This window comes from Micrasema longulum, unplaced genomic scaffold (assembly GCF_059751315.1).
Source record: "Micrasema longulum isolate JH-2025_06_02 unplaced genomic scaffold, ASM5975131v1 h1tg001178l, whole genome shotgun sequence".
Lineage (NCBI taxonomy): Eukaryota > Metazoa > Arthropoda > Insecta > Trichoptera > Brachycentridae > Micrasema > Micrasema longulum.
The window spans coordinates 170,520-197,305 of record NW_028278365.1 but is presented as its reverse complement, the minus strand read 5'-3'; the positions used below and the strand labels follow the sequence as shown (position 1 = coordinate 197,305).

Below are 26,786 nucleotides of genomic sequence, written 5' to 3'. Positions count from 1 at the left end.
TGTCCACTGATCCTGTTAAGTTTCAAAACATAATAACCTTTTTTATTAAAAAAAGTGAAAAAAGTACAACCTTGAACGTCCCATACTTATAATAAATCTCGACAACCACCCGATGGATCTAAACCTGGTTTTTGCAGTCATGTAGAGTGTCCTAAAACAAAGCTACCCGTATTTGTAATATCTTTGAAAAATAAAAATAAGTACGTAAAAAAAAGAAATGATGTACTAACTGCGACATATTGATAACTGGACACTACTGCCCCAAAGAAGGAGGCAAGATTTATATGCAATACCGCTACCATTGTACACAGGGACGAAAAAAATTGACAAGTCTATGTTTGAGCCATTACAATCTTTAAAATTATATAGGTATGCATCGAGACTATCTATCACTTCTTTTTTTTAAGTTTCAAGAAAAATGATGATTTTACTAGTAGGTAGTAGTTATAATTGTTTATTAAAATACTGCATTGAGAAGTTAATTTATTTTATCAAAATGTTAACATCATTATTACTGTATTACTTATTATGAATGTAAAATAAGAATGTTTGATTTTTAGTTTCTATTTTGTTATCTACTTTCAACATGTTTATAATTTTTTCATTTTTTTCGGGGCTGCTTTTTTTTGGAGTAATTAGTTACTTGAACATCACGTATAATACATTTTGTTTGATTATTTATCTATCTATCTTATTCTGCATGTGTTTATTTCTCTTTTACTCTATAACGATTTAGTTAGGTATATCAACTTTTGGCTTGTAAAGATAAAGGTGTGTTCCAAACAGACTATTGGCTTGGTTAAATATGTCTTACGCATAAGTTAAAACATAAGTTAACAATAAAAAAACAGTCATTAACCATTTGTAAAACCCGCTATGTCAAAAATACGCGATCATTAAAGTCCGCTATGTGCTGCCTCTACTATTTTAAGACTCGGACTAAACCAGCTATGTGCCTTTCAGCCACAAAAATATTCACTAAGGCTTAAATATTAAAATATCATTTTATAAAACATCAATATACTAAATCCGACGTAAGGCTCTAATTTTTTTTTTCATTTGCTTTTTAAGAAATGCGAGACACCGTTGAGTAAATCAGTTGTTTCCTTCTCCTGAAACGTTGTGTTTTTTTACATGGCGGAATTTGCAGGCGCAGCGACGATATGCATTGTATTCCTACTTATACAATACATACGTTGCATATATATGTTATTGGAAGGAAATTTATTTCTTCCCGTAGATTTAACATAGTTTAAACAACCTATAAAATCCATTTTCATGTCCCCTCTGCCAGAAATCAAACCCAAAACCTCAAGAATGGTAGACGATCGCACCAACCACTTCAAAACGAGGCGGAATTATCTCCACTTGATTTCCTTATTCGGGATTTTTACCTGAGAACAGCCACCGAGTCGGTTGGGAACACTCGTTCGGGCTTCTGGTTTTATTTCACACACAGAACTCTATTCTTTATCCGCCTGGACAGCTTTTATTTTCTAAGTAATCGCATACACTGACGAGTGACGAGTAGCGTAGCTATGACAGCGAGGTACCCAAAAATATAAAATAAACTTAGAAAATATGTCTACTGAAACCTCACCTTTACACACCGGGCTGTTGGTGCATTTTCCTTATAAGTATTTTTAAATACAAAAACATCCATCCACCTAGGTTATTTTGTCGGACCGTGTGGATACATACATTGTCTAGTGGGATCGACCATTTCGTATTCTTACATATTATTCTACCATTGGGTATACTTACTCAAAACTATAAACTATAAACTGACATACAACGAGCATATAAATAATACAGTAAATAAATCACTGAAATTACTTGGCTTCATTAATAGAATATCCTCTGATTTTACTCATGTCCGTACAATCAAAACTCTTTATTGCTCAACTGTTCGCCCTCTTCTAGAATATGCCTCCGTGGTCTGGTCTCCATTTTATGTCAATCGCATAAATCACATTGAATCAGTCCAACATCGTTTGCTTCGAAACATAAAGTGGATGCTTGAACTAGAGAGAGATAATTATTCTTATGCTGAAATAGAGTCAATGTTAAATATTTCTAGTCTACAAAAACGTAGAACTAATAATGACTCCATATATATGTTCGGTATACTAAATGGTATAATCGATGTTCCATCATTACTGGGACAAGTAAAATTCAATATTCCGACTCGTTGATTGAGAAACAATGAAGTACTGTTCATCGATCAGCGTAGAACTCTCATATGACCCGTCTCTGTCGTATTGTTAACTCAAGACAAGATCTGTACTTTTTTGGTTTAAGTTTACAACGATTTAAACGAGCACTAAATAAATAGTCCAGATCTTGTCTCGATGTCCCTTATGTTTGTCAATGCTTCTTTTTTTCTTTTTTTAATGTTTCAAACTATTCTTTTATTGTAATATTTACACCCTATAAATTGTATACATGGACAATGTCCGTTAATAAATAAATAAATAAATAAAACTTCGCAAAACTCAAATAATTTTTTTTCTCCATCACAGCAGACCAGGCTTGAGAAAAATCTCATTTACATTACGGAAGCCGCCAATTGATACAAATTACAATAAAATGTAAATAATTTACTTATTTATTTGACAATTGTAGTCGGCATTACTTTACGGGCTATTCAACCCATAACTAATGCAGATTGTAAATATAAGGTAGAAGTTGATGAATAGAAAATAGATAGCTGCTAAACTACCGATATGTACAGAAAAATAGATCCATATTATCCGCAGAAGCCGTATTCAGCAAGCTAATCGCCCTATTAATGGGTGAATTCTGACTTTCATTTATTTATTTATTTATTTATTTATATACGGCATTTCTGCCATTTACATATATGTGGTATAAAGAGTGCTTAGAAATAAAAAAAAACGAGTATGAAATATTAATATACTCGTACTGTACACATTATTAATTACTTGAAATACATAAATATTTTAAAGAAATTATACAATAACAAAATACATTAATCAATCAAATTATAACTATTCCAACCCAATCTTCTGAAGATGATTTGCTCTTTTTGATAAAAATATGTTGGTCACTTTATTTTTTAAGTCAGGCAGAGATAAACTAAATATATCAAAATGTGATGCATATCCATTCCCGGTATTCTGTAATCTAACAATAGGTGAGTTATATTGAGCTACCGTTCGAGAATTTTGACAATAAAATGTTGTAGATGTAAATAAATTTGTATGGCTTCTGGATGTGTGGAACACTGCATGAAGTCTCGCTCTAGTATAGTTATTGTGAACAAACAAACTGATCTCTTTCAGTATATTTGGATTATACCTATTTCCAGAAATTAGCTTATAGAAATATTTCCCAAGAAAAGTTTGACGAGATTCGAGGATGGTGTAACCCAGCATTCCTGCAAGAAATAATGATGTATACTAGAATGGATAATTATTATTTTCTTCATGATATAGGTATCGCAAAAATCTATTTTGTACCTTCTCTATTCCATGGATGTGGTTTGATTTAAAAGGTTCCCAAATTATGGAACAGTATGCTAGTATGCTGCGGACTAGTTTATCATGCAATGTGCGAAATTAAACATACACAGTGTAGTGACGCGAGAGAGAGGCGTGAAAGTTATTTCCTTTATAGCTTAGAGAGCGCATGAACTAATCCAAGATGGTCCAACAAGGTCAGCTAATACACACGTTACTAAGGACGTTTACTGCCACTTAATAGACGATGGAAATAGACTCACCTGCTTTGAAGTGTTCCCCCTCGCTCTACCAGATATTATATGCGAGTATTAAGTTCTTTCTAAATTCAAATTTGCGGAGTCAGGATTGGATATTGTATGCGGCAATGATAATAATGCTATTGACACTTTAGCGATTACCATATATAAGTAGCGCTAGGAATATTATTTTGCTTTCAGTTTATCATGTGGATCACAGAAGACATATTTATTTGTTTTTCATGAAAATGCTGCTGTCAGTTTTATATTTGAATGTGGAATTTTTAAATTGTCAAAATGCGGTAGGTACTGCCAAGCTGCTCAGGTTCTTACTTCTTAAGGAAAAGCCGGCAACCAGAACATATAAATGGCAGTAAACATTCACGCGGAACCACCGTGTGCACCAGCGTGTACATTCGGTATTTTTATTTTTTCGTAATAATCACCTCTGTAGATAACTTTTAAGATTATTCAAGATTATTTTTCAAATTTAATTTCTACATTCATTGCTTAATTTAATAAAACTGGTCTTTTGATATTAAAAAATGTATTTTTTGATAGTAAATACCAATGAATGCATGTTTTGAATATAAAATAAAACTTAGCTTTGTATGTAAAGTTAAACGTTAAAGTCAATATGTACATACCAAACATTATTTACAAAAGTAAATCTGATAAAAAATTGCAAAATTTTTTGACAATTTATTGATAACGCATATCATAATCGCTTTTTTTTGTTTGTGTATTTTTAAGTGATTTGAGTGTGTTAGCCAAAAAGATTATTCAGAAATCTACATATTGGATTAAAAAATATATTTCTTAAAAATATTTGAATTGAGAAGGAAACGATTTTTGAGAAGAAAATATGATGGTCTATATATGATTCCATATATCATATTATATATAATCACTAATATAATTTTTGAAAAATATTTATATGAATATTGAAACGGTTTTTCAAAAGAAAATGTAAAATACTTTTTATCATATATGGTATCCACAAATAAAAGCCTCCAGGTTTCTCTGCTGCTGGTCAATTGATGTACCTTCTCCCAATTCGGGCTGGCATTTCGTAGTAATGACATGACCAGCCGACGAACTTTGAACAACTAGAACTATTCTCTATCCGACTTAAGAACGACCAGCGTCCGCGCATGTCCCGCCCTAATAACGATTTATCAATCGAATTAAGTTAACTCGTAAAATTTATTTATATTTTAATTTCACCTACTCACAATCGAAAAATGATAGAAATTTATACATTTAACGATGGAGATAATAAATATGGTTATAGTATTAGATTCTAATAATTAGTAATTGTTGCATTTTATGTGGAATCAGATTTATCAAATCATTGCCATAAAAAAAAAATCTTCCTCAAATGACTCAATGAAATGTCATTATTATCCTCGAGTTCATCAACAAAATGATTGACATCTCCAAAATTTTTGCTCAATACCAATTATATGTCTAACGAAATTATTCCAACGGTCAGGTGTAACTCTTTCAATACTTTCTTGCATAAGTGTTTTCATATCATTTATATTGAACGTGGTATTGTTAACTCTAACGTGGTGTTTTACCATCGACCACACTAATTCAATTGGATTCAATTCATAACAATAGGGGGGTAATCGAAGCACAGTTGTATTTGCTTGTCATTTGTCCTCTTGTATGTTGTGGGTTGACAACCCACAACAATTTCGCTTTGACCATTGATTCCGTTGTTTATTTGGAAGCTTGTCAAATTTGGCAGAGTGATATGTGACAGTATCCATAACGATGCAGCAGTTTCCATCCAGAGATGTCAAAATATTTTTAAACCACTCCAAAAATGTTTCTCCGTTCATTTCGTCATGATAGCCTGCAGAATTTTCTTCGATTTGAAAATTAACAAAACATTTGGAACAAATTCTGTGACACTTCCAATTTGTAAAACTATTAAACGCTTTTCCATACCCGTTGGATTGGGGTCTCGCGGAAAGGCCCCGTGCGAAAGCTTCTCGTCTCGATTTAATGGTATTATCAACCCTTTTTTTATACCTCTCTTGCATTTATCCAAGTCCCCCCGAGGTAGTAGATTGTACAACCTTTCCTTCATATGTCTAGATAGCTCTTAAATAATTTCTACACCAAAGAAGTAGGCCTTTCCGCTCAGTCAATAAACTGTAGCGTTTTTGATGACATTATTTGAAACTCAAATCTTTGACTACCTTGTGGAAAGTGCTACGCTCAAAATTTGGTAAAAAATAATCGCTTTTGATAGTCTGCAAAGATTTGTTTTTTGTATGATATTTTTTTTTTCTAATAAAAAGAGTGAATCTTCAATCTAATTGTATTTTTATCGAAATCGACGATTGTAGAAAATATGCTTAATCATCGTCTTTTTTTAATTGGCGATTTAACTTCACTGGGTCTTGAATATTGTAACGAAGTATCTTTTATAGAATGCACCCCAATACCAGTCTGCTCAGAAATTGTGTAAATGGCACATGTTTGCGAGATATCAGAATTCACAGATTTTTTTTTTTACATATAATCATAGTGCGTTGAGGTTTGTGTACCACCTATACAAACTTATAAAATTAATTTATTTATTTATTTATTTATTATGTATAACTTATATAGCGCCATTTTCGTAATATAATACCTCAAGGGCGCTTTACATGGTGATTCTATTGTTAAGTTAATTTAATTGAAGCTTTTAAATTTGTAATTTAATTAAAATAATTTATTTTGTTGTCACGTGCTACGGATTTATTCAAATGATTTAGAGAACAAGTGGGTTTTAAGTTTTTTCCGACACCTCACTTCACTTTCACAGCCTCGCACCTCTGCTGGGATGGCATTCCATGCCATAGGGCCTGCGACCGCAAATGCGCGTTCACCAAATTTAGTGCGCTGTTTGCGTAGAGGTATAATAACTTTTCCTCTCGCCGTAGACGTAGCTGATCTAAGCGTGAGACGCCTGTCAGCTAGTTCATCTAGTTCATCAACTCCAACTTTCCGTTATTTTGTATAGTGCAGTATCTTTTTCATTTATTTATAAAATATAAATATATATTTATACTATTTAAATTTTTTTTAAACCAACTTAACTTTTAAACACAGTTCTATATTTTATTACTTTATATTGTATTTTTTTTAAATTTATGTTGTTGATTATGTATTATGTATTATTATTTTTGTCATCTTTTTATTTTTATACCAACTATACTTCTTAACACTGTTCCTATATTTTATTTCTTTATATTGAGTTTTTTCAAAAATCAATGTTGTTTATATACTCATCTTCTTTTTTTTTATACCAACTTTACTTCTAAACACTGTTCTTTCTTTTGTAGCTTTATATTGTATTTTTTAAATCTAATGTTGTTTATATACTTATATTTTGTATAACTTTCATGTATGTAAAAGCCTTATGGGCATGAAAAAAAAATAAAAAAAATAAAAAAATTAAAAAAACGATGGTTTTGATTCGAATGCTTACTTGTCCTCTTTTGTTCTTTACAATTGGTGATAGTGAATTAGAACATATCGGTTGAACATCAATTTTATCTCAGCGTCTGAATGGGTTAATATCTTGTAAAGCAAGCGCTACGCGAGACGGTCTCAAGTTACTGATGTATTGTAAAATAGACTCCGTAGCCTCGAGCACCGCGGGTCAGGCTAACGTAGCGGGGAAGAGGTATGCGCAGGACGAACCTAATTTCGTACTGTAGTCGGTTCATCTTATTTTGGATCGAGAATAGAGAGCCCGATGCTTTGTAAAATACGCAAGTGTTGGCGTCCGTATTATGTGCTCCAGGCAACAATATCACTTTTATTTAATGACAGTTGTCACCAGAAGTTGGTTTCTACTACTACTACTACTACTACCATCACGCCATTTCCCCGTAGGGGTAGGCAGAGAGAATGGACCGCCACACACGTCTATCCTGGCATACACTCCTAGCCTCTTCCACATTCATACATCTTGTCATACATGCCCTTCGGTTCTGTCTGCTTTTGACATGACCAGACTTAAGATTTTGGTTTATCTGATCATGCCACGTCTTCCTCGGTCGTCCTCGTCTAACGTTGCCGTTCATTTTTGCCATATATACTTGTTTTACCATTCTCTCGTCGTCCATTCGTTCTACGTGACCAAACCATCTCAGAGACCCTTTCTTAATCTTATCAATTATACTTGTCTCAGATTTACACTCTCGCCTGATTTCATCATTCGTAACCCTGTCATACATTGATTTCCCACACATTCGTCGAGATCGCATTTCAACCGCGTTCACTCGGCTTTCATCCTTCCTCTGCCAGTTTCATGTTTCACTTCCATACATAAGTGTTGGGACTAAAACTCCGTTGTGCACTGCCAGTTTAGCTTCGATTGACATATTTTTATTAGAAATTACTGTGCTTAGTGCTCCGTTCATTTTGTTGCCCGCATTCACTCTTCTTTCAACATCTTTTTCTACTCTTCCATCTCTTGAAAACATGCTTCCCAGGTACACAAATTCTTCTACTTGCTCGAGACATTCGTTGTTTACATTTACTATGCAGTCAGTAACCTCACTATCCCTTTCAAATACCATCACTTTTGACTTACTTTCGTTCATCGCCAATTCGCTCTTCAGGCATACATCATACATTCTAGAGACTTGGTTTCCGTTGTTTTATTTTGACATTTCTCACAAATTCATACAATCGCACACCCAGAATTTTTCTGAAACGCCTTTTCTTAAATATGCAGTTTTAGGCCCTAGAAAGATGCCACGATTTGCATTCGTAGAGGATTTTGTTTTTACCGAGTTAATATTTATCTAATTTATGGAGTTTAAAAGGTGTGTATTTAATTCACTCATGGCATTATACACCTTCCGATTTTCAGATGAAGGTTTTAACGAGTAATTTTACCAAACTTCCTTATTTAAAAAAAAAAAAATTAATGATGAATTTTCAGATTTTAGTTACAAATTAACAGCAACATGTTTCAGGATTTGATTTCTGATCAGAAAATATTGAATCTAGTTAGAACAATATATAAAGTACGTCCGCCTCGTAGTGTAGTGGGAAGAGCGTTTGCCTACCATGATTAAGCTACCCAACTTCTATTCTAGGTTTAAATTAAATATTTTTTTTATCGATAGTTTTCCACTGAAGTATTTCATTGTCCCTGAACTGGCACCTGAAGCAATTACTAATCGCTAATCACCTTACCTTATTCTAACAGATAATCGAGATACACTGTATTTGATTTAACAATGCAGTCCACTATGGACCACTGGGTACGTATGAGCGTTCGATAGTGTATCTGAATGTATTTTATTCCATTATAAAAACAAATGTTTTCGTTACTTTGATTTGTTTAGGATAACAAATTTTACTATGCGGTTATAAATTATTTTATTATTTTACATTTATCTTTTTCTTCATTTCATTGCTAAATAAACAACGTTTATCGTCTAAATATATATACAGCTATATATAAACACTTAATACTATTTTTTGATCAAATAAATAACATTATTGGCACTTGCTTAGTGATTTAATTAGATTACATCTCTTTTTCTCAAATGAATGCTGTATATATTTATCTCAGTGAACTTGATATTTTGTCATTTTCGGAGATTCTGAGAGATGCAGTGTTTCATTTAAAAGTATCTAATACATCTAAACCAGTTTTTTTTTTAAAAGAGAAATATTTGTGTACATTTAATTTAATCGAATATTTAAATTTTCAGACCATTTCCTAAAAGTCGTAAATAACTGGTGCTGGAAAAATGGAAATCGAGTTGTGGTAGAGTGGGATTTGAACTTCGGACCTTAGACCCGTGAGTCCACAACACTAGCACGAGATCACAACCCAGTTCATATGTGATATATTTTTCATCTTTTTTTTATTTTTTAAAAAAGTTTTATTCATTTTAACAAATAAGTAACAAACATAATTGTATTTTTGTTCCCGCAAAGCCGAAGCTTGTCTGCGGGTTACATTACATTTTTTTAAAATTTATAAGTAAGTATATAGTTAAATAATAATTGAAGAATAAAATATATTTATACACTTTAGTTTCACTTGCTGTTTAATAATTTTTTGACTATTTTTTAAATGAAATTAGGTTTTTTTCATCACGAATTTTAGCTGGTATTAAATTGTACAGTTTTGGTACTACACTACCTATTGTTCTGTAACCATAGTAGTTTTTCTGTCGTGGTACCATCAGCTGCTGTGCCGATACTTGTCGGGTCATGATCTGGTGGTTTATTTTGGATTTCAAATTGCAATCGAGGAAATGATATGTGTTAAGGTTTACTCAAAGATTACAAATAAATCGTAAAAATAGTCGTGGTAGTTGCCAGGATATTAATTAATTAAGTGCAATTTTTTACAACGCCCGCACCGGTTAATCACATCGTAGGAACGATTGGGTTAAAGGCAAATGGAAAAAAAAAAAATCTTTCTTTCTTCTTCTTCTTTCCCACACCCGTTCCTAAGTGGAGCCTATAGACATCACCAGACGCCTCCGGGAGACGTTGTTGCCAGCCAGCACTCTCGCCTCCTCCCACGTTAATCCCGCATCCCTGGGTTCCGCTAAATAAAGCCAAAATATCATCGTTGACCACCTTCTAAGATTGCCCCTTGACCATTTTCTCACTTGTACCTGCGGTGTAAAGAAGAGGCAAGAGGTATTTTGTTTAGTTAATAATAAAAATATTTTTTTTTTTTTTAAGTCTTTTCACTCTTTTTTTTAAAATACGAACTTCTAGAAAACTATTCTTAGAAATGCTGTCTACGTAGCTTGATTCTCAATTATTAAATCCAAAAATTAAAAATGAATTACAAACTTGAACAAGCCAATGATATTTCATAAACATAAGCCCTGTAAATCTATGTTTTAAAATATGTTTTAATCTGTCTCCAAAAATTATAAAACATTAAGTTATGGGATATTGTTGGCATACATTTAAGTATAATCTACACTAAAAAATGCAATGAAGAATGTTAGTTTTATGATGATTATTGCCTCCGAATCACTGGTAAAAAAAAAAATGATTAAAATATATAATGGAAGGAGCAAATAAATATAGGTAATGAAAAAACTTATATATGTGTTTATTAGATTAAATATATTAACTATCGAAAAACTTTAATAAATTTACTTTGCATTAGCCCAATCTATATTTCAGTGTGGAATAATCGGATGGGGTGGTGCGTTTAATACAAATATTTTACCGTTCGAAAAAATACAAAAAATAATAATGAAAGTTATATTTAAAAAACCGTCTGCTTTTCCCACTATCTAATTGTTTAATTAATTCTGTAAATAAAATTATTGTTTTAAAAAGTGTTTACTTCAAATCCATAAAGACAACAAAAATCGTAGTTAATGATTTAGATAAAAAAAAAAATTAAATATCACAATATTGTTAAGATGTCACTCCCCATTATGTACATGGGAATTGTTTTTTCTTTTACGTAACGGGAAACGTTCATGTACGTATCAATTTATGTAAAATAAACTAATTTTTTTTCTAAATAAATTAAAAAATAAATTAAAATTAACAATAATGCTTTTACATACCATTTATAAAAAATATGAAAGTCAACAATATTTTTAGTATGTCCAAATGCCTGTTGATTCAACTACTGTGCCGCGATTATGAACTTTATCTTTATCTGTACATATCGAGACGGTATTCTAAACTTCTAAACTATCTCTATTTACCTCAGTATGTTGTACCGACTTGTCATCTCGATGGCATATGATCGAATCCAAACAATGAATGACCCCGGAAATTTAGTCCGCATTCTTTACTTCATTAAAATTTAAAATAGTTCAGATTTACTTTTTAAATAGGACTCCGCGATTAAAAGTGCCCACTTCAAAGCGATTATAAACTCCAATAAATCCCAATTCAAGCGAGAAACGCTCGCTTGGACGTGGTTTATATAAATCTCTTTTGACAATTACCAAGACGGCGTGCTTAACGATCGGCCTCCAACTATGACATATTTTAGTGTTTGCACACATTTTTATCGGTCGAGAATATTAATCCGATAATCTTCTAAGTAAATTTCTAACTTTGAGTCGATTAACCTAATCTAATCTTCAGCGGGTGAAAGTCGGAAGGCTTCCAACGCACTCGGTACTATAAAATCTGTGTGAATTTCAGATAAATGCCAGTGATTTGATTGAAATCGGTACAAGTGGTAATTTATATCGGTCACAGATAGTCAATGTCTTCAATAAATACTTCAAACGAATAAACGTTTCATGAACAAACAGAAAATAGTGATAATGTAATGGTTATAAGTGCAGTGTTCGGTTTTAATTTTCTGGCGCAAGTGTAAAGTGAATACCAATTATTTTTTTTTATTTAATTAAACCAGATTAATCAATAATTATAAAAGTAGCTTTATCATTGTTGATCTATTGGCAAATGTGCTGTTGACAATAAGAGAATCCCGTAACGCGCATCTAAACAAAAATATCGTAGAATTTTCACTCCTCACTTTAAAAACTAAAAATTAGTACTACAATATCGTTTAATTCTTCACTTAGTTATTTCTCATTAATAAGGTCAATCCTTTTTAAATAGCAATCAGTTTTCAACTACGTAATAAAATCACAGATAGTGGTAAAATGATGTATTTTTATATCGGTGTTTATTTATGTATTGATAAAGTTTTGAAGTTTGATAGACGCACTAATGCCCCTCTTACCTTTACTTTCAACTAGAAGTGCATTAAAACATTCTATCAATTCAAGGCATGTTTCTTGGTCTTTTTTTTACTGAACAAAATGATCTGCCTTTCATTAATCTTTGCAAACAAAAACTTAATACTATTTAACTTATGCAAATCTAGAAAAATTGTCCCTTTTTCATTTACTCATAACAATGCATGAGGCACTGCATCATTAAACAAATAATCCCTTTTAAAATTTGTATACAGTACTTCCATCACTAGTCCAGGATATTTAATAAGTATAGTATTCTCAAAGGCGGAGGTCAGTGCTGTATAAGCTCCTGACGTCACTGCAACCTGTGAAGATCTGTTGTGACGGGTTCCCGTGAATAGTTCTCGCCCTCCAAGCCCAGGTCTTTAAAGAGCCTGGCTACTGTGTGGAAGGCGAGAGTTAACATTTTGCTTAATCTCCCCCTCTAAGTCCAGATCTGTAAAGTACCCAGCTATGAGGTAGGGGGCGATCTCTTTAACATCCTCAGGTTTCACCAGTGGTCCCCTGAGGATGAGGCTCCTTTTATGATGTAAAGCATCACACTCACAAATAATGTGTATAGGTGTTTTCTCATCTGCACAGCAAATCCTACATCTAGAAGTTTCGGGAAGGTTCATTCTAGCAAGGTGTTTGTTCAATCTGCAGTACCCTGGGCGGGCTTTAATGATAACCCTCACTTGATGAGGCTGAGCTCTATTAAATCGAAGGCAAACTTTTACAAGTAACCTTTCATCAGTTCCTTCTCATAATGCTGACCAAGTATAATAATATTACTGTTAATAATTGAGGCTTCGTACGATCATGCAGACATGAAAATAAAAGCAAATAAATCGTTTATGTTTTAACCCCTATAGCATATATATGTATTTTTTTTTTTTAAAGAAATATTTGCGTTCTTATTTCATTTTGAGGGCCATTTTTAACGAGTTGGAAATAACTTATTATTAGAAAATGGGAATCGAGTTAAAGTAAAGTGGGATTCGAACCCGTGAGTCCGAGACACTAGCCACAGGACCACAACCCGATTCGTTACACCATAGATCTGATTTACACCACTCTGTGCAATTAAAGTACAAGTTATCACAAATAGCTGATGTTTGTTGCTAGTAAGTTAATTGTGATTCATTCACCGGGGAACTAACAGGGACGCGTATTTTAAATTATGAAAAAAATATATATACCTATAAAATTTGTGTATCTGGGAAGCATGTTTTCAAGAGATGGAAGAGTAGAAAAAGATGTTGAAAGAAGAGTGAATGCGAGCAACAAAATGAACGGAGCACTAAGCGCAGTAATTTCTAATAAAAAGATGTCAATCGAAGCTAAACTGGCAGTGCACAGCGGAGTTTTAGCCCCAACACTTATGTATGGAAGTGAAACATGGAACTGGCAGAGGAAGGATGAAAGCCGGGTAAACGCGGTTGAAATGCGTCAAGTATAATTGATAAGATTAAGAAAGGGTCTCTGGGATGATTTGGTCACGTAGAACGAATGGACGACGAAAGAATGGTAAAACAAGTATATATGGCGAAAATGAACGGCAACGTGAGACGAGGACGACCGAGAAAGACGTGGCATGATCAGATAAACCAAAATCTTAAGTCTGGTCATGTCAAAAGCAGACAGAACCGAAGGGCATGTATGACAAGATGTATGAATGTGGAAGAGGCTAGGATTGTATGCCAGGATAGACGTGTGTGGCGGTCCATTCTCTCTGCCTATCCCTACGGAGAAATGGCGTTATGGTAGTAGTAGTAGTAGTATAAATACCTACGCTATATTTGGTTCATTTTTGTATAAGCCTATACCTTGATTAATTCATTGTTTAAACATTATTTTCTGACTTCTGAAAAATATTCTCTAGTTTTTACATAGAAAGTAAATTATTGTTGGTCTCATCTGTCACATTGAGTTACAGGGTTCATCTTCCCTACGTTTGCCTGTAGTTTTGGCATAAGAAATATTAAAAAAATATCAGAAAAATCTGTCGAAACACCAAGTATTTTTATGAAGTATAGTTATAAAGTTTTAAGTTAGTATCGAGAACTAAACCATGTAACTAAATAGCTCACAAAAATAATTATAATTAATCCGATCTTTATGTTAAACTGATTTTCCTTACTCAACACAAAATCACACCCATAGTTGTCAATAGAACAATAAGTATTTATGTTTTAAATATTCTCAGTAAACAGTGGCTTAGCGATATTTTGTGAGTGGCTATGATGGGGTTTGATAAACCATACAGAAAAATGAGAACATTCAAGAGTAAAACATTCACTTTTGTAATCAGAACTATATTTCTTCTGGCAGTATTTGGCTCAGCAAATTGTGAGTATTTTTATTTCGTATTTTTAAAATTCAATATTGACAAATACGCAGAATTATCGTCATCTTTGACTGTACAGCCCGCTGTGGGCTTTGGCATCCTCCAACGTTCGTCGTCATCTCCCGCTATCCTGGCATGTACTCCTCTAGACCCTGATATCGATAGCATCCACATCCGGCCGCACTTCATCTAGCCATCGAAGTTTGAGTCTACCAACGCTTCGTCTACCTTGGGACGCCTAAAAGTGTCTTGTTGGGCACCCTCTCTTCACTCATTCTGTGTACGTACCCTTCGTTGGGTTCATCGTAACTAGATATTGAAGACTTCTTCGTTGAACTCTAAACACGAAACTCTGATTTTCTGAACAGCTTCAAATATATTACAAGAGTATTTTCCTTTCTAATGCGAAGAAAGATTTCTCATCTTTTTAACTCAATATCCAGCATTCAGATCCATATGTGAGTACAGGGCGTAAAAGTGTTTTGTAGACGTGACAGAGAATAAAAGAATATCTAAATCCGAATATTTTAGAAAGATAGATACACACCTGACAATCCGCACCTGCATATTATAAAAAACCAAAATGCAGTGTATCTTGATCATATTTAATATGAATGTAAGGTGATCAGTCACAACAGAAATTATAAGACGCATCCTAATTGCAAAAAACGCCGTGACGCGACTGACCAAATTTTGGAAAGATCGGGGCATCTCGAAAGGAAATAAAATGTACATAGTGCGTACACTTGTATTTCCGATATTTTTATATGTCACAGAAACGTAGACAGTTAATGAAAGCGAGTAGGAGAGATAAGATACCTTCGAGATGTAGTGTTGTTGTCGAATGCTGAGAACCCCATGGACAGCCAGAAAAACAAACGTTTCTATACTGGAGGAACCCAACGTGAATGTTCGCCTATTGGCCGTGTGCTGCCAACATATTATGCAGTTTTTCGGACTCCATAGCCAGACGTTACCTGAAAAATCTGAAGAAAATAATAATCACAGGACGAAGAAGCAGGGGCGGAACTGCACCTCGATGGATCCACCAGGTAAATACTATATCACGGGCGACTTTACATGAAACTGTGGATATTGCGCAGAGCCCTGAAGGGTGGAGACGCATTGTCAATGGAATGGCTGCGGAAAGTACCAACAATTACGACTCTTAAAATTGAGGAATGACAGAGAAGAAAATGATCGGACCTACGCTTCAAGCGAAAATTCAGGGACAGTGAAATATTGCAGTGTTGTACCGTCTGTAAAATAAAATAAATATATCACGTCAACTCTGAAGAAAAGCGCCGATCACCACACCACGAGCCACGCACATATTGTGTTTACCCACCAGGACACTGAAAAGACTACAGACAAGACACACGCCTGACAAAGTCTCCTTTAACTATTTTCTTAAACTCTGTGTAATATGCTCAGTAAGTCCAAAGCTTTATAGACGAATACTGAGATTTCAACTATTATAAAATAAATATTTCTCTCCGCAGATATCATATCAATTAAATATGTATATAAAGATTGCTCAGTGATAAATGGTTTTGGAGGCGTGCCATCATTTTTCATCAATGTCAAATTTATACGAGGTTATATATTTATTCGCCCCTGATCTCTGATTAACTAATTAAATTGTATCCACGTGGAAAAGGTGTATAGGGTGGGAACATACTGCAGTAATTGGACATTTTGAATCTAATGTAAAAAAAATGTAACGCGTTCATTTTAAGAGAAACACAAAAAAGTGTCTTTTTTATGGTGGAGTTAAATTCTTACGTTTACTTATTTTTGATATCCTATCATTTCACATACAAATATTGTATAATTTCATTTGACAATTTGAATGTATAGTTTTTATAAGATAGATTTACTGGTCTCATCGAAAAAATTACATAAAACTTTAAACATATGATGATACCGCAATAATTGTGCAAAATACATCCTGGGAAGAGACTGCCATAAAAGCAAATAAATGTATGACAGTAATCAAAGAGTGGCTAGATCTGAATCTCCTTTCTTCATACCAGTTTTTCTTCATAAAAGTCAAAAAATTAGAACATAATATTAAAAGATGCAAAATAATGTCATTTCATAGAACAAAACAACCAATTTCCTTCAAATACCTATTAGAAAACTCCAAAATTGATGTAGTTAAGTCCATCAGAGATTTAGGAGTTGTTTTGGACTATAAACTGACATACAACGAACATATAGATAAAACAGTAAATAAATCACTGAAATAACTTATCTTCATTAACAGAATATCCTCTGATTTTACTAATGTCCGTACAATCAAAACTCTTTATTGCTCAACTGTTCGCCCTCTTCTTGAATATGGCTCCGTGGTCTGGTCTCCATTCTATGTCAATCGCAAAAATCACATTGAATCAGTCCAACATCGCTTGCTTCGAAAAATAGCGTGGATGCTTGGACTAGAGAGAGATAATTATTCTTATGCTGAAATAGAGTCAATGTTAAATATTTCTAGTCTACAAAAACGTAGAACTAATATTGACTCCATATATATGTTCGGCATACTAAATGGTATGATCGATGTTCCATCATTACTGGGACAAGTAAAATTCAATATTCCGACTCGTTGATTGAGAAACAATGAAGTACTGTTCATCGATCAGCGTAGAACAAACTATGGCCTTAATTCTCCAATGACCCGTATTTGTCGTATTGTTAACTTAAGACAAGATCTGGACATTTTTGGTTTAAGTTTACAACGATTTAAACGAGCACTAAATAAATAGTCCAGATCTTGTCTCGATGTCCCTTATGTTTGTCAAAGCTTCTTTTCTTTTAAATGTTTTAAACTATTCTTTTATTGTTATATTTAAAGCTTATAAATTGTATACTCGGACAATGTCCGTTAATAAATAAATAAATACCATTTTACAATTCTAAACAATGCAAAAAAAATAGAATTTGTAACTTATGTGTACCTATTGTAAAATGCAAAGAGAAAATTATAATAAATTTTAAAAAAGGTTTATTTAAAAAGTCTCTTTATTTTTATTGTGATACGAAATAACACCACATAAAAGTAGATCAATTACATTCTTCATATTTCAAAACCTAGGTAATATGTACTATGATATGATTTTAATAAATAATATTTTATTTTTATTTGGGAAACAACATTCGTCGTGTAAATAATAAAATATCAAAAATCGTTCACACATTCAGTTAAAGTTTTTCACAAATATAATGAAAGAACATGTTACACAATAAAGAGAAAATATAAAATATCATTTAAGAAAAAAAAAGAAGAGGTCTGTAAGAAGATAAGGCAGTTCCCAATCCCGCGCCTGCCACTATTCGACAGAGACAGAATTTTTCATTAATTAAAAACATTAATTAAAAATGTGAATTATTTTTATTTATTTGTTAGAGTTTTAATTTTTTGAGTGCCGGTTTGGAGTTGCAGGGAAAGACAAAAACATAGCTGAAATGATAAGCTCTGTAAAGTCTTTAAAGCTAAATTGGATTTGTTGATATCACATCTGCAGATCGATTCTCTCGTGCATTTCTTACATATGAAGAAAATGCTAGGCAACAATGAATTAAACGGGTCATTATTTACTAAGCATCTTCAAGTGTTAAAAAAACAGTTTGAAGACAGATTGTTGCAGTTTACTCAAATCGAGCCAATTGTTTCCTTCCGTATCAATCCTTTTATTTGCCAAATAAATGTAATGGAAATGGCCGCAAGTATTGTAGATTTTGTTCCAGGTAAGACAGAATAACTAGAGTTAGAAATTTTGGACCTTAAGAATGATATTTTGCTAAAATCCTTAATATCAGAGGACTTTTGGAATACAGTGGACAGAGAAAAGTTCCCATTTTTAAAAAAAGCGGCGTATAAAATTGAATCATTTTTCGGTTCGACATATTTATACGAATCATTGTTTTCAAACATAAACTTAATAAAATCAAGATATAAATCTCGACTCACCGATGAGCATCTTTATCATTGTTTGCTAATTAATAGGATTATCGTCATACTCTCCTAATTATGAGGCACTGGCCAATGATATGCAATACCAAAGATCACATTAACATATTGATATTATATTTTTATTATAAAATGTTTTCTTTGTATTTGTGTTTTTTGTTTATTTTCTTTGCAATTTGAATAATAATTTTATTATTTTTAAACATTTTGTTTATTATTTATCAATAAATTATAAACATAAGAAAATGAATTGTGGGAAAATGAGAAGTTATGAAAGGAGTTTGTCAATTAAAAATAGGTGGTACCTGCCACCCTACCGATATTTTAGAATGTGCTCTAGAGTACAAAAAGGTTGGGAACCCCTGAGTTAAGGGATGAGGAAATAAAGTGGAGGAGTGGAATATAATTGTATTATTAATATTACTTGGGATATTAATTTACGTAAATGTATAAAAGCGTATGTGTAATTTTTTACTTTTTTCTACATTTAGAAATAATAAGGAACATGAAGAAAAAGCATTCTAAAATTAAAATAAAACCCGTTGAAATATAAATCGGATTGTTAACGGTTTATTTTAAAGAAATAGGTGGATAAACCTGTAAATTTAATTCAAAAATCAATTAAAATATTATGCTAAACTATTTTGTTTTTTCAGTTGAATTTTTTTTTTTAATGACACAAATATGACTGAAATGTTGTCAATCAATACATACTTCAATGAGGAACTTCTGTGGTTTTAAAAATGTATTTTATTTGTTAATAGGCTATTAAGTGAAGCCAAAAAAAATCCGTTAAATTTTAATATATCGTCTTATCAGTGCTACGATTTTTTTTATTTGTATTTCTGGAATAACTCCGCGGGTGACGTCAGAGGTTCTTTTCCGGTTATTCTCGATCAGTTTTTCCCATTGATCCATCCTCGGCAAGCAAATCTGAAGTCTTTCATAACTCTCATATCATGGTTTGATTCATATGAACCAGTGACGACATTCAAAGTAGTTAATTTTTATTGAAATGTTTTTTATTATTTTTTTGGTACATTTTCAGGAAACATTGCCTAGCAATTGAATGCTCTAACTTTTACAGCGCGCAAGAAAACATTTATTGTATCTAATTTCTCGTTGGGCAATTAGAAAATTATCTTAGTTTATCATAAATTATTTCCGTTTTTTTCCAAACGAAGAGAACAAGAGGAAACATACAAATTGCTACAAATTACTCAATAATGATTTCATCTTTATTATAACAAATAAACTAGTCGGTAATTTAAAGCATCTTTACCGTTCACTGCGCAAATCTCGCAAGAAACTTTTGCAGGTTTATCCTTCGATTGTACGCAAATGAAGAAGGTGTCAAAAATGCCCACTTTTGTCTACTTAACATTCTATTAAGAAGACTGGGTATCAAACAAAATAATAAAGGTAACTTAAAAACAAATACAATATCGTGTCGAGCAGAGTATTTACATTCGACTGGTTTAAAACCTTTACCGTTTTAAAAAAATACAACAGGGATGGAAAGCACTTTGAAGAAGAGAATGTGGAAGTCCAGGCATTTACAGGACTTACGACCTGCCATTGGCTGGTTAAGGTGGCTATGTTTGAGCATCCATATTTCTTCCATTTGTTGATTTTAGTGGAGTTCAAGAGCTTAAACCTCAATTGTTGTGAAGAGATTCATCTTACCGAATTATTTCCCATACTAGGCAACGCCAAAAAACAATTTTCCAATTTTTAAACTTCTTCTTGGACCAGTTGGTTTTTTATTATCTATAATATTTGAGTTTTACCGTTTTTTTTAACTCGTGACGCTCATTTTTATTTTTGAAAAAAAAGGACAAAACGTGTGTTTACACCCAATGCATTTATTATTTCATCTAATAAAACATTTAAAACTAAATCCGAATATCATATTTTTGACATTATTACTGTCCAAATCCGTAATATTTATTCGTTATACCTTTCAATGAATCATAATCAGCTTGATAAAAATGTAATCAAGTGAAAAAAAACAATAAATTTTACAATCAGCATTAAATCTGTAATTTCATAAAATCAAATTAATTAAGTTTCCCTACATAATTTGATAAATTATGATACCAAGATAGTAGAGTTGTCGAAATCTTGATGTTGGTATAATTTAAACAGTTTTATTTTTATTTGAATTATTGTTTTTTTTTATTTGGAACAATTATTGTACTCGATAAAGAGAAGCAATGTACTATAATCCATGGTTTATATTTATGTACACTAAGTATCTTGTCAACGGAGACAAAGGAGTATGGTTTACTTATAAACCCATCTTAAACACAAATACTCGTAATTGTATAGGTGCGAAGGTTTTCACGGTCACTGTTATCAATACGTTTATTTTTTCGGTAATACCGTGTGTGCTGGTCCAAATCCAACACGTTGTGTTTGCCGAATACGGCTTAGTAAATTAGACATACATATAGTATCTTCACTTACCCCTCTTAATGTCAATGGTACCAATGTACAAGACAGGAAATCTGCAAAAAATCTAACAGTACTAATGAGTGAACATCTACGCGGGCTAGCTAATCCGAATGAAATAAAAAAAACTTTAAATTTATTTCAACATAGAGGGAAAACATTTTTGAGAAAGGAATATGGAAGTCTAGGCATTTACAGGGCTTATGATCTTAAATCTTTCATTGGCTGGTTTAAGTGGCCTCTTTACACACTGTGTAATATTCACCATTCTGCCCATGTTTGAACATCCACATTTCCTCAACTCTTCCATCTGTTGACTTTTGTTAAGTAAAAGAGCTGAAACCTTTATCACGTGTGTGAGATTCATCCGGCAAACAAAATCACCTACTAGGCAACGCCTGAAAACAATTTTCCAATTTTTATACTTCTTCTTTTACCAGGTAGTCAATTCAACAATGTTTAAGTATGTCCGAATGCTTGCAGACTGGCTGGATTTCCTCCCTAGGGAGTTATTCATTTTTAAATTTATTTCAACAGAGAGGGAAAACATTTGGAATAAATTTGGATAAAAATAGAAAAATTATTTTCAGGCGTTGCCTAGTTAAGCCGGATGAATCTCACTCACGTGATAAAGGTTTCAGCTCTTTTACTTCACAAAAGTCAACAGGTGGAAGAATTGAAGAAATAAGGATGTTCAAACATGGGCAGAATGGTGAATGTTACACAGTGTATAAAGTGGCCACTTAAACCAGCCAATGACAGGTCATAAGCCCTGTAAATGCCTAGACTTCCATATTCCTTTCTCAAAAATGTTTTCTCTCTCTGTTGAAACAAATTTAAAAACGAATAACTCCCTAGGGAGGAAATCCAACCAGTCTGCAAGCATTTGGACATACTCAAACATTGTTGAAAAATAACTTTTTAGAAAGTTACAAAAATTCTTACTCACTTGTACCAAACAAGCATTTTTGCTGCGTATTCTACATCACGATAATATTTCCATGACTGATTAGAGCTGTGAATTGTTTGTTGTAACGTGACATTTTTTCTGACCGAACGCTCCCCATTTCAAAAAAATCTATGCAACCAATCTTTTAAAATTGTCTATGCCTAACGCATCGTTGAAGTGCTGCTTTCCGAGCTCCTTCTTTCTCTACTCGGCGGCTGCACGGGATTAGCTTGAAGAATGTAACGCGCCTGACACTCGCAAATGTTACGATTAACATGGGGTAACGTTGAAGTTAACTCAGAGTAATAATTCGCTCTCGCTTATAGAGTCGCCCATACGAAAAAAAACTTTTTCTGATTATCCATCACAAAGTTAGATACAATTTACAACAATACAACGGGCCATAGGCACTCGGGTCGAGAATTGCAAGCACAAACTTAAACCGTCCGTTACACATTTTTTGTTAAACTAAAAACCAAACCAAAAAATTGGAACGCTATTCTGCCCTGTTAAGCTAAAAGTCATATCTGCTGAACTGCAAATTTTACAGGAGATTACTGTTTTATGCTTTACCAATCTGAATTTTAATGAGAAGACATGAAGCTTTCGAATATCAATTCAAACAAAAAAAACGGAAAACTATTTTTTTTCAGTTACGACTTTTAGGATTAGCGGGGCAGTATTGTTCTATGTAATAGAAATAAAGGGTATCCCTTTAAGCGGAAGCATATTATTTATTTATTTTTAAATAGTTAAAAGTATTATATCCACTCTCCAAGGCATCTTATTTTGTTGAAATTCCACAGAAACCTTTTTTCTACCTTGTTATTTATATCTAGTTTATTATAAAATCATGGGTATTAATATCTTTATACCAGCCGATTGTATATAATGTACATTTTGCGGATATTTTGCCTTAGGAATTATGATTTAAATATTATTATACAATACTGAAATTCATTTTAGAACTACTCATCTGCTTTCTGATATAATGCAAGTCTGAACCTCAATTGAAAAAAAAAAATGATTTTCATTTTTTGCACATTTTATGACAGATTTTAGAATCGAGTAGGTAAAGATCATTTAAAAAAGTTATTTAAAACATTCAGTTAGTATAAATTCTTGGTAAGAATTTATTGTAATTTATTATAGAAATACAATGATATTTGTTCATAAAATTATAAACTAATAAAAAACAGAATTTTGGAAAAAATTGATCGGAACCAGCATGAACACGATCACAATACTAGAGAAAAGAACAAAATTAGACTTCCATTTAGGAAAAAGGCAAAGTCACAAAATTCTATTTTATTCAAAGCAATTAAAAAGTATTACGAAATGGAAAAAAATATTTATGAAGAAAAAAACATATCAAAATTAAAAATAATGGTCAAGACATATGTGATAAACAATTTATAAATTAAATATATTTGCAATGTTATTATTAGAACACACATAACAATATGTATGATATGTGTGCCCTACTTTAAGATTTAAATAAAATAAAAATAAAATAATAAAAGACTAGTGGTGACCACAATTTTTAAGATTAAGGTATTACTCATCTTTTATTGCTGTAATGAATGTTAACTACAGTAAAACGACAAATATAATTCCTTTTATTTTGTGTAATTCTATAATTGAAGATACATGTGCATGTGAAATTGTATCAACGAATAACTTTAAATTGTATGTTTTCTAGTGTGTATATTTGTTGAATTATCTTATAAAATAAAATCCAATCATCCAAATTAATGGCTGCCAGATTGTTTTAGTTTTGAAATAATGCAGCGAATTGATCACATTTAATGCTTGCTTGAAGATATTCAGCAAAGTTAATTACACAATGAAATCAAAATTAGAATATGTTTTTTTTTTATTTCGTGATAACGATTTGAATATTTGGCAATCCGGAAACTGGAGTTCTGATAAGCGGGGCTGTAATTTTATAATGTGATTAAATTCAATTTCTGTAAAGCATAGATTTTAAAGATTTCTATATCATTATTTTATGCAATCCAAACCTTATGTTTCGACCCACGTGACCCCACGTCATGTCTCTGCCGGCGCGGCGGTTTGTTGGTGACAACTTGTGTACGCGAGTAAAAGATCTGAGCGTCATGGAGAAAATTTCTAAAATGTCTTAAATTTATTTTGTTTATATTTCAATCGTTTAATCTGATGCACCGTACCGTTGTAACATTTACTGTGTAATTTAAAAATTAATATCATTAAATTTTGATTAAGGTTGGAATATTCGACTAAAGGAGAGGAGCACAGAAATGAACCTACCTTTGATGCGATAAGGATGTTTTTCTATTTTAGAGCACTGGTTGATAAAGTTCACTATGAATTGGGATATTTAACGATTTACTATAATAACTCTCTCTCACGACGATTACAAGAATTCTTATGCAATGTGATGTTCCTAATTTCAAAATGTTATTTGTTTTGTTTCAAATCCAATGTTCTGTTTTTATAAATCTTTTATCTTGATGTATTGAAAGGTAGGTACCATAAGGATGGGAAAGAAAGGTAATCAGTCAGGAGTAATTTCGTTAAATGCTGTTTTATACCAAACAATGACCACGCACCTGTTTATCGTAGACAACTCTACAGAAATTGCTTAAAATTAGACGGCAAAGAGATCATCACACTCTCTCATTTCTGTTCACTGTACTGCATAACTAGAGTCCTTCGCTCCACCACTTCGTGAAAAATTTTACCGCTTGGTGATCATGGCTTATCTCTTTGTTTACATTCTCAAATTCCAATTTTAATTCATATTCATAATTCTTCCTTGTTTTCAAGTTTGTGAACCTACTGGAGTTTCGGCAGTCGTAAGTATAATAAGCTATATTTTGCGAGTCACTAAAGATTTTTAAAATGTAGCTACTTTGAAATTGATGTACACAGTTTTAGTTAGGAGCTATTTGGAATACAACTCAACTATATAGACTCCGTGTTATAGTTCACACCAATGTACCCTTGAAAGAGTTCAAAATAAGTTTTAAGATACGTTAACTTTAAACTTGGAATCAGATATGAATTTAGTAATTATGATTTTTTTGTTAAATACTTGAACTTGTTGAAACTTACTGAGAGAAGAAAAATTATAGATTTACTGAATTTATATAAGATTAACTTTACATGAAACTGCCCAAATCTATTAGCACTCATTAACTTCAAGGTACCTGGACGAATGACTCGTCAAGTACCTCCGTTCAGTTGCAACAATTCGCGAACCGTATACCCGTATAATGCTATTCTGAATCGACTCCATGTTCTCGGCAATAACTATTCCGACGTTGCTGATATTTTTCACTTAAAGTATAGCTTATATAAATCAACTCTATTTAATCATTTCAAAGATGATGAACGGTATTATACATTTTATAGATTATAGTGCTTTCTATGTTTACTTTTGTATGGGTACTATTGTGTACCATATTAACGTGTATACTTATTTTTTAAATTACTTTAATGGTCATTATTTTTACTATTTTTTAATAAATTTTTTTTTGAGACAAAATAATTTTATTGCATTTAATATACTTATATTTATACCTTTTAAAGAAAAATATATATACATTCTTTTCTTTTTGAAATTTTATCTGCACACATTGTTAAATATTTTTTTTTATCTAAATATGTTCTTTATACAAAACTGCTGTGTTATATATATAGTATTTATGTAAAATAATACTTTTGTATTTAATTTTAAGTTTTTCACTATATATTGAAATGTTTATGCTATTTTTAATATGTATCTTTTTAAGGTAAAAGGCACTGCGTGCCGTGTATATTAATAATAATAAATATAACAATGCAATTATCACGCATTTAATTGTATGTTAAATGAAGATACCTCCAAGAAACAGTTCACTGATTATTTGAAATTTGTGGATTAACGATTTACCTGTGTTTTATTTGCTAAATAAATAACGATGAACTTCCGCCAAGAATGTTTACCAAATGTGCTTATTGGCGAATACATAAGAAGCAATTTAGTAAACTTGAAATAAATATTTTTTATGAAGTGTCATAAGCAAATTAAATAAATAAATAACTCTCCCATTTATCCGTTTGTTGATTTTTGTGACAAGATAAAAAAAATATCAAAACACAAAGTTAGTATTGGATATCTCAGTGTATTTTTAGCTCAGTCAGAAGAAATCCAATTCACTTTAACAATGATAAATATATATATGCGTGTAAAATTTATCAAAAGTATCTTAAAATCAACGATTTATACGCATGTATGTTGTTTACGTACGTATTGATAAAAATGATTGATGAAGATTTCACATCAAAATATTTGATAAAATATCTAAAAACCAGGTAGTAATTTTGTTTAAAATCCTTTATTATTAAAACAAATGCTCACAAAAGTATCGTTTACACGTGTACAATACAATAGATAGGACAATATTGTCTTGTCCTAGCTCTGTGAACAGCCTCGACCGCGCAGAACAGAACGCTGGGACAATACGAACATTCGGCCCCATTTCATCAATACATGACGGCGTTTTTTACGAGCAAATTTACGAAAAATATTATTTATTTAATACTTAGATGTATTAGAATTGTTAAAGAAACTAAATAAGAATAATCATGTATTT

The 26,786-nt window shown here is 32.1% G+C and overlaps 1 protein-coding gene across 2 annotated transcripts in view; it reads left to right on the top strand.

Annotated features, from left to right (window-relative positions):
* The first annotated feature begins 11,924 nt into the window (after positions 1-11,924).
* LOC148276618 (sodium/potassium/calcium exchanger 4-like) overlaps positions 11,925-26,786 on the top strand; it is a 53,442-nt gene continuing 38,580 nt past the window's right edge. Inside the window, exons 1-2 of one of the 2 annotated variants that reach the window (XM_088234019.1) lie at positions 11,925-12,067; positions 14,648-14,790. In XM_088234019.1, the coding sequence (XP_088090145.1) occupies positions 14,682-14,790 (109 nt within the window). In that variant the 5' untranslated portion in view covers positions 11,925-12,067; positions 14,648-14,681. Of the gene's footprint in view, positions 12,068-14,612; positions 14,791-26,786 lie in introns of those variants that run through there. The other variant, XM_088234020.1, reaches the window with a different exon arrangement.